Raw genomic sequence first — 10380 nt, 5'->3', positions numbered from 1 at the left:
GTTAAGAATATCTCTCCCAGACGCACTGCAATTTTCCGCTAAACAATTTTTCTTTTGCTGAATTATCACCTTTAAAGCTTGTTTTGGTTTCTTTTTTTTTTTTTGTTTTGTTTTTTGCTCTACATAAGCAAACATAAAAGTGAATGTGAAACGCATGAAAATCGCGTGGTGTCGACAAGAAAACTCAGCGGCAGCGAAGGAAAACGAAAGACAAACGCCACACAACGTAAAAGAGGCTCAGTAGCTAACAAAAGCACGCCAGCTGCTGGCTGGTTGTTAATATTGCCTTTGCTATTTCTGCAGCAAAATTCTAAATAATGGTTGCAGTGAAAATTTAGGAAAAAGCAGATACCAATACGCTCAGTCAGTCGCCCCTGACGTGTTGTGTTTGGGGTCACTACGCACACACAGACACGCCGCGCAAGTGACGTCGCTCTGCCTTCACTGTCTTCCACGAAGATTCTCCATCCATACATTGAAGGAGTTGTTGGTGTGCATTGGGCTATAAAAATATCAAGGCGCCGGTCAGTGCAGAAGTTGTTGGAACGAGATTTACGCATAGTTGTTTTTCGTTGTTGTTTGAGCTATTAAATTTTGTAGTAAATAGCTGTGAAATTGAGCGACAGAGGAGACCGCCACCGCCACCGCCACCACCAGTTGGCCGCATTTGGCGCCAATGAAAAATCACAACAGCAACGTAGACGCAGACGCAGAAAGCCGAGAAGCAAAAGCCAAAGAGTGGTTCGCATTGAGTGTGAAAAGTGAAAGTGTAATGAAGTGTATTTTCTAATTTGCAACAACAAAGAAACGCGTAAAATCAATGAATAATAAACGGACGGAAAATTAAATCTAAAGTAATTCAAATACCAAATTTGAACTAAAATAAAAAACCAAAAAATTTAGAATCTGTGTATATTTTTATACAAAAAAAAAAAGAAAACAAAATTAACAATCTGTGTATATTTTAGTCCAAAAAAATAAATAAAAATAAAATAAAAAAATCGTGCTACAAAAGATATTTTGTAAATTTTCTACTCAAAGGATTATATTTCTTGTTAATAAGAAAAAAACATCACCGAAAAACATTGCATTTAAATGAACTGAAAGAAAACGAAAATTGTTTTCAGATTTTCAATTGTGTTTAAAAATAAATAGAAATAAATACCTTGCACTACTCAGAAAACCTCATCAAATTTGACAAATACAAATTCAGGCTACTTGCAGTAGAACGATTGCAACCAGAATTGTCTGAACCAACCAAACAGCCTCATAAATAAAAACTTTTTTAACGAAAAGAAACGCAACGATGACAGCAAAAACGAAGCCGGAATGTAATGAGAAGGTGAAGGAGACTATTAGCGAAAAGACTTTCAAAGATATACTCACCGAACAGTTAGAACGCATCGGAACGGGTGGCGCTTATGTTTGGTAATTATTTTCTCCATTCTCTGATATTTTTCTATTCACTCGTAATACAAATATGAGTGAATATGTAAATAGAGCATAAAAACAAATAAGGAAAGCTACATTCGGTTCGAACCGAAATTTATATGCAAGCGCGCATATTTGAAAAAATTTAGTTTCGGCTGGGTGTTAATTTTTGGAATCAAACAAACGCATAGGCAATGGGAGTTTAGGATTGTAATTTCAGGCAGATGAACGGAAATTTAAACTTAACATATATTTAGTCCTGCCATAAGTTCTGTTACAAGTTAAGTCCGTTATAGATATGAAATTATAATACTTTTTTTTAATGAAGTTATTGGCTGTACAACTAATTAATTTCGTATTTTTTTGTTAAAACCAAAACTATTTATTTAAGTATAAAAGTGAAAAAATATTTTATTAAAAATATTGTCCATCGGAAGCGGCAACTTTTTCCCATCTTTCAGGCAATTTATGGATTCCATCCCAAAAAAACTTCTCATCTTTTGCGCCGAGAAAGTCATCAAGCCATTTTTTAATACCTTTAACATTGATGAACCGTATTCCAGAAAGGTGATTCTGTATCGACCGAAACAAGTGGTAATCAGAAGGAGCTATGTCTGAGCTATAAGGCGGGTGAGGTAGAATTTTCCATCCGGCATTTTCCAAATAATTTTTGACCGGTTCTGCAACATGTGGGCGAGCATTGTCATGATGGGAAATCAATTTCTCGTGTCTGGTCGCCAATTCTGGTCGTTTTTCGGCTATTGCTTGCTTCAAACGTATCAATTGTTGCCTGTATAGCTCTCCCGTGATCGTCTGGCCCGATTTTAACAGCTCATAGTACAGCACACCCTTCTGATCCCACCACCTTCAAACCATGAATATTCGGCTTGGGTGCCGATTTGGCTGGTTGGCCTGGCTTCCCATATGATCTTTTACGCTTTGGGTTGTCGTATTGAATTCACTTTTCATCGCCAGTGACAATACGATGCAAAAACGATTTCTTTTTGTGGCGATTAAGCAGCATTTCAGACATGCAAAATCGTCTCTCACCTGTAGCACCCAATTTCCTTGTTTGTGAATGTATCCGGTTACCTTTAAACGCTTAGAAATTGCTTGTTGAGTGACTTCCAATGTTTTTCCAAGTTCTTCTTGAGTTTGACATGGATCTTGATCGAGTAATGCCTCCAATTGTTCGTCTTCAAACTTTTTTGATGGACCTGATCGCTCTTTGTCTTCTGTGTCAAAAACACCAATTTTAAATCGTGCAAACCACGGCTGACATACTTTAACCTCTGGAGGTCGCATGATTTTCATGGATATTGGCGTCGCTGCTCGCTGTTCGAACCAAATATTCTTTGAGACTCTCCAAATTTTTGTGAGGTCTTCGACAGACCATTTTCTCCAACTCTGACCACAAACTGTAGTCCAATGGATTCAGATCTGGACTTCCAGACGGCCAATCTTCTGCGAATATTCCAGGAATATTGTTTTTTAGCCATTGCTGGCTGGTGTTTGCCTTTTGGGCTGAAGCGGAATCTTGCTGGAAGATCCAAAGCTCTCCATTGAAGAAAGTATTACTGCTCAACTGCTTCACCACACCTTCTAAGACATCCTCCCGGTACACTTTTGCGCGGGAATGAAGAGATGTAACGCCTTTACAAGACACTCCGCACCAAACAGTTACGGAGGTTGGATGGTAGCCACGCTGAACCCTTGGAATAACATTCTTTGCTTCCTTAGAAGTTTTAGCATAGATTTTATCGTTTTGCTTATTAAAAGCTTCTTCAATAGTGAACATTTTCTCATCTGTGTAAAGAATATTTTCATGGCCGTTGACCGCGTGCCACCGAAGAAGCTGCTTGCATCTGTCGAGTCTAATTTTCGCCAAGCGCGTTGTCAAAAGTTGACCAGTTGAGCGACGGAAGCCTTTCATACGAACAAAAGCAAAAATAACGGAACTTTTTTCTGCGAATTTGTTCTCGCCGTATGCATTGTAAAATTTGTCACAGAATTTATGGCTAGACTAAGTAAAGTGGGCGAGGTTTTTACCGATTAATTCAGATCCATATGGACCAAGTTTGGGGGAGCTTTATTAAGTCCATTGTAATATTTCCTAACGTTGTTCAAGCATAAATTGATTTATTTATATGATATTGACTTTCTGTCAATATTTCCAGAGATAAACAGTTGTTAGGCTCGGAACATAATTGTAGCTGGACAACGGGTATCGGGTGGACGGGTGGGGATCAGCTAATCCACTTCCGTCGAAAAATTCGGTCGGTTAAACAAAATTGCGAGGGCCGGTTTTCAGCTGGCATTTTGTGGTTACAATAAAATTTATTTTGTAATGAAATCTTTTCGTTTGCTATATTTCTGAAGCAACTCGTTGAAGCTCATTCTTACAAAAACAAAAAACTTCTTTCTAAATTATTGATAATTTGCAGGATTTCTTACGCTAATCGAATATTATTTGCTTTTTATTTGCATGCTGTTGATTCTAAACAATGAAATTTCATGAAAGAATAAAAAAAGCAACCTTGAGTCTTCAACCCGTCGGAGAAAATAGAGATAGATGATTAGTAGCAAATCCAGGGTGGGTTAGGTTAGGTTGGAATGGTTGCCCAAGGAATGAGCACACTTGGACGAAGATAAACGGATTCGTCCTTTGTGATACCATTATGTAGAAGGTGAGGTGAAAGAAAAAACCGATGGGATGAAAGGGGAGGGGGTGGTGGAATGGTTAGGTGGATGGGTTTAGAGTGTGTGGATTATGAACGATGACTGTGCTGCGTTTGCGTCAACCGCTTTGTGCTGTTGATGAAATTCATCAGATTTTTAATGTCAACGCCAGCTATATCAGCAGGCGTAGCAAAGAAGTATGAGCCAAGATGCCTGGATCTTAACCCCGCCAGAACAGGGCAGCTAAGGAAAAGGTGCTGAGATATTTCCACATCCGACGCACAAAAGGACTCGAGGTAATTTCAAGTCTCACAGCATGAATTCCTCGAGAGCTGATATTTTGTCAACCTCAGAAGCTCGTCCGAGCGCCCCCGATCCACATGTGGCCAGAAGGATTTCGCGACCTTAAAAGTTTGTGTACTTGCCCAACGTTCACTGAGTTGGCGCGAAGTCCATCTTTCCAGGAGCAGACCGCAGGTAGTCATGGGGATTCCAATTCTCTCCCTTCGCGAGGAAATCACCTCACATATGCCTTGTCTGGCCAGCTCATGCGCCTCCAGGGCAAGTCTAGAGTTTCTTGCATAGCTTCTTAGTTTTATAGTTTTCCAAAAGTAAGTAGATATTATTTGCAACATTTAATGAAATTTTAAAAATAAATGTTTTAGTCCTGTGGCAAACAAAAATTTTGAAATAAAATTTATTTTGGTAAATGGTGTGAAAATTATTCTACAAGTTTATTTTAATTGTTTTTATTATTTTATTTAATATCAAAATAAGGGGCCCAATTTTAGCTTAAATATTTATTTTATTTTTTTACTTGAAATTTCGAAAGCCTAAGTGATCAGGGACTCGGAAAATAGCAGTATCAGGTTTTGTTTTCGTTCCGAGTCATCGCCATTGCAAAATTAGGCGTAGATATCCTGCATTCGTGCATGCATACCATTTGTATGTATGTATGTATGTATGTGAGCAAATACATAGCACAAACACATGCACGGCAAACAATTTATAAAATACTTTATTTTCGTCGCTAAAAGTTTACATTTTTTTTCAAATGTACATTTCATTTCATTTCACTCGCATGCCTATGTATATTTATTCATATTACATGTAGATATGTACGTGCATAATTCTATGAATGTGCATACGTAACTTTGTATTCAAAATGTTTTCAAAAGCAAGCTTGTAATATGTACATGAATACACTTATGAGCAGATATTTTGCCTATAGTACACAATGCACATTGATTTCTAAACGGTCATAACTCAAAATCAAAATGGGAAATATAATTTTATATTATCGTATTTACATATGTGTGTATGTGTGTGCTTTATGTATGTGTGTGTGTATAAAGGGTCTTTCAAAAGTGATGCCTAGATGTCAGTAGTGAATGTCTTTGACATTTGTCAAGCAGACAGGCGTACAATTTTAAAGGTATTAAAACATTTTGGGAAATCAGTCGACCTTTACAAACATCTTAATGCAAAATTCGTCATTTTTTATATGGAAATAATCGTCCATATGAGTCGACAATTCAAAGGTTGGTGAAAAATTTCAAGAAACTGATTCCGTCGGAGGTAAAAGAAGGACTGGCAGACCAAAAACTACACGTTCTGTTGAGAATATTGCAGCTGTAGCGCAAAGTGTTTCTGAGCAACCTTCGACATTGTCGATATCTCGACATTCTCAACAATTCGTTCTCAGCATTGCATCGACGGTTTGGCTCATTTTACATGTAGACCTGTAGTGCTCTTGGTGGAAATTTAAATGATATAATTTTTCATATATAATTTTTAAATAAAATAAATAATAAAAATAGTGATTTTAGTGCGATTTTTTTTATTTGATGCTTAAGAAAATTATTCGCGCCGCCAACATCTCCAGCACTATTTTCTACAAAAATGTCATGCTGTTCGCCTACGCTGATGATATTGACATTGTTGGCATTATAAAGGGTAATTTTTTAAGATCTATAGGAAAGTTTTTCAAAAAAAAACACTTAAAATTCAGAAAAATGCATGAAATTTTTATTTAATTCGATAGTAGGCGTTATATCGCACAATCTGGGTGCCTAATTGACAGGTCCCGAACTGAAATAAAATGTTCACCGAACTCGCCTCTCTACAAGTCCATTGTTACGCGTGCTGTGTGGCATGTGGCACCGTCTTGCTGAAACCACATGTCATGCAAGTCAAGCTCTTGCATTTTGGGCAAAAAAAAGTTGGATATCATTTCACGGTAGCGCTCACCATTCACAGTTACATTACGATTCGCAGGATCTTTGAAGAAGTACGGTCCAATGATACCTCCAGCCCATAAACCGCACCAAACTGTGACTTTTTCTGGATACTGGATACATTGGTAGCTCCTGCAATTCTTCTGTTTGATCTTAACTCCAAAATCGACAATTCTGCTTACTTACGTACCCATTGATCCAAAAATGAGCTTCGTCACTGAACACAATTTTTTAAACTTAAACTTAAACTTTCTTAACAGAACACGAATTTTTATAATAAAATTCAATGATTTGCAAGCGTTGTTCGTTTGTAAGACGATTAATGGTTAAATTATAGTCCAAACTGAAGATGTTTGACAGTGAAATAAAACAAGAAACGTGCGTCAGCTGTTTAAACCAACTGTTTAAAAAGATAATAGCTAAAAAATCACCCTTTAGTTAGCGCGCAGTCAGTGCTACTTTCTCCAGTCTTGAAAAAAAATCCCGTCGGATGGGTCTTGCGGTAAATAAGGGCAAGATAAAGCACAACAGTTGCTACTTTGGGCTGGGTAGGCAATTGAAAAGCAGAGTTCTCTCACGATGCACGGAAAAAAGCTCCAACAATCACTCATCCTATCGGTCTTACTGTATGGCGCTGAGTCCTGGACATTGACGAACATCGATGGACGGTTATTAGGAGCTTTAAAGAGAAAAATTCTTCGCAAGATTTATGGTCCGATTTGTGTGAATTATGCATATCGGAATCACGAGCTGAACGCCGACATTTTCCTCTTCTTCTTAGCGTCACAGTCCTTGGTGAACCATTGCCATTCTTCTAGCCAACTTTTCCTCGGGCGACCCCTTTTTCTTTCTTCAATTGGGCGAAGATATAGTGCCTTTCTCGTTGATTGCTCCCTTGGCATTCTAGCCACATGTCCCAGCCAGCTAAGTCGTTGAGACTTAATAAATCTTATTATAGTTTCTCTCTTAACTATTTCTTTCAGTTCGGCATTGTGCCTAATGCGATAAGTGCCATCTGCCAGCCTAAGCGGACCATAGATCTTTCGGAGCACTCTTCTTTCATAGCACATTAGCTATTTTCTCTCGTTAGTCTCGTATCAGTGCTTTATACAGTCTTAATTTTTGCTCACGCGATAATATTTTAGGTCTGATCAATTTCAAATTAGCATTATATGCTTTGTTGGCTGCCCGTACTTGTATTCTACCCTTGATTGCTACCGACATGTCTTAGTTGGCTGATAATGTAATGCACAAGTAGGTACGCTGACATCGGCGCATTCAAATTCAGTGGCTGCGTTGACTAGGTCATGTTGAGCAAATGAATAATAACGCTCCAGCAAAGAAGATGCTCTTTTCGAAATGCATTGGTGGTACTCAGGAAAAAGGCTCCTCATCTACGTTGGAAAGACCAAGTCAACGACGACCTGACCTTCTTTTGTGTTTCCAAATGGCGTCAACGCGCGCAATACAAAGGCGATTGACGCAACATTTTGGCAGCGGCTAAGACCGACCATCAGTTCTAGTTGCCAGCTAAGTAAGTAAGTAAGTAAGAAAAATAGTGGAACCTGAAAGAATCGGAAGCTTTATATGTTTTATTTAAAAAAAATTTAGGCGTGTCTTTTGAAAGCCCTTTACAAACCATATATGTATGTATGTATGTATATGCTATCATGTCGCATAATGAATGCATATCTACGAGGTCAACCATCATTTTTTGTTCTTCAAATATTTACGTAGATATGTTTTGTGCTCATTCTCAACCATTCGAACTTGAAATATTAAAAATTAACAGTTTTTTTAAACAATCAGCTCTAAACAGACTAAGAGTGCGGAACAGAAGCAAAACTTCTTGTATTGTTAGCTTTACAGCGTTCAATATCAAACCATTCTGATCCATTAACGAGTATTGTACTATAAAATGTTGAGAATCATTTCTCGTAAGAGGGGCTACGTCAGCTAGAGCCAAGGTGAATCTATTAAAAGCGGAGTTGGTAAATTTAATTTGTTTTTTTTTTTTTTTATTTCGCTGTGTCCATGTAGCTGTCAGCACAGAATAAAACAAAGCGAATTATTTTTTTATTTTTTACTTTTCCAATACTTTGCCGTGACAAGCAAACGTACAAAATATTGCTGTTGGTCTAGTGCCACCACCTTCAATAAATGCGTCTTGGCTATAGCACAAACAGAATCAAATCGCTGAGCGAACTTCGTCGGACAAAGCGGGTTATATTCGTCGCAACATTCCGCCCAGTTAAACAGAATCAAAAATTCAAAGTCTTTTTTTTTATTTAGTAAAAAATTTATGCAAAAACAAAATGGATGATTAATTTTGCGCCATATTGCACTACTACTCGTAAGAAACAAGTCTCAAAATATTTAATCTATGACAGTGGTTGATGAGATAATAAAGGGTGGTTAAGTTTCAAGGGCCAGTGCTGATTTTGAATAAATACAATTTTTTTAGAAAATTATTATCATTTCTCTTTATTAAGATAATATTGGTGTGGCTCAATTACGTATGAAAGAAAATGAGTCAATTGCACCTTGTAAGCGTGCATGCATAATGTTCATCAACGACGAGCGTGAGAGGTGCAATTGTTGGGCACGACGACGAGTTGAGGTGGACGGCTCTTCTTCAACCACACTATCGCGAACAGCAGCAATATTTTCTGCAGTACGAGCTGTACGAGCATGCACTGGTGTTTTCACATCTCCTACTGACACGGTTTGCTCAAAATTTTGAACAATTTTTCCGATTGTACGCACATTTGGACGATTAAATTGACCGAAAAAATCGCGAAGGGCGCGATATGCATTTTGATTTGAATGCCCGTTTTCATAATAAGCCTGAATAACTTTAACGCGTTGCTCGATTGTGTATCTTTCCATAGTTCAAATTGAGTTAGTCTGAAATTGAAAAATGTTAAATAAAATGCAGAAAAAACTTGACGTTTAGGTGTGGTTCACATTCAACATCGGCCCTTGAAATTTAACCACCCTTTATATGTCATCGGTGGCCGCCGTAGCCGAATGGGTTGGTGCGTGATTACCATTCGGAATTCACAGAGAAATCGCTGGTTCGAATCTCGGTGAAAGCAAAATTAATAAAAAAACATTTTTCTAATAGCGGTCGCCCCTCGGCAGGCAATGGCAAACCTCCGAGAGTATTTCTGCCATGAAAAAGCGCCTCATAAAAATATCTGCCGTTCGGAGTCGGCTTGAAACTGTAGGTCCCTCCATTTGTGGAACAACATCAAGACGCACACCACAAATAGGAGGAGGAGCTCGGCCAAACACCTAACAGAAGTGTACGCGACAATTATTTATTTTTTATTTTTTATATGTCAAACACTTGAGCATTTTATAAATAAAAAAATATTTTCCAAAAAATATGACCTCATGGGTAAGAAAAACAGGTGTATCACACGACGACCAGATAGCAATGATAATTTTTCAAATTGTTATGCTTCAGCAGCTGTCAAAGTTACCAATGCCATTCAGCTGTCAAAATATTCAGTTAGATTTGCCACGCTTGCTATATATATATGTGGTAATCATTAAAAAATGTAACCGGAATTCTAGGTCAGTCCTAAATATGGAGATTTTTGACAAAAAATCATCTTCCCGGACGAATTATATTTTTTACTCAGCCGCTAAGTCAACAGTGCAATCCACAAGAGCTCGACTAAGTACCAATGCATCCACAAAGATTGGCTGTTTGGTGCAGTTTATGGCATGGCGGCATTCATCAACGGATTTTATACCTTTCGAAATGAGGAATAATACCCCGTTACCGTCAATGGTCCTTGGTATAAAGCGATATTAAGCAACTTTTTGCGGACAGAGCTCGACAACCTGACCCGTGATATGTATTGTACATATATTCGAGCTATCCAAAAAGAGGGCGCTACATATCACACAAATGACGCAACAATCGCAGCGGTGAAGAAGAAATTTGACTACTGGAGCGTATCACGGAGAGCGTTAATCTATTAGCCGATTTGACTTGGCGCTTACACACATTGCTTTGAGT

General features: G+C 38.0%; 1 protein-coding gene across 1 annotated transcript in view; it reads left to right on the top strand.

Moving 5' to 3' along the window:
• Window positions 1-1000: 1000 nt before the first annotated feature.
• Window positions 1001-10380, top strand: part of LOC129240525 (organic cation transporter protein) — a 61774-nt gene continuing 52394 nt past the window's right edge. The window contains exon 1 of the mRNA XM_054876388.1: window positions 1001-1428. Within this exon, the coding sequence (XP_054732363.1) occupies window positions 1307-1428 (122 nt within the window). The 5' untranslated portion in view covers window positions 1001-1306. The remainder of the gene's footprint in view (window positions 1429-10380) is intronic.

The sequence above is a fragment of the Anastrepha obliqua genome, chromosome 1 (assembly GCF_027943255.1).
Source record: "Anastrepha obliqua isolate idAnaObli1 chromosome 1, idAnaObli1_1.0, whole genome shotgun sequence".
Lineage (NCBI taxonomy): Eukaryota > Metazoa > Arthropoda > Insecta > Diptera > Tephritidae > Anastrepha > Anastrepha obliqua.
The sequence above is the reverse complement of the archived record's forward strand: the minus strand, read 5'-3'. Positions and strand labels throughout refer to the sequence as shown.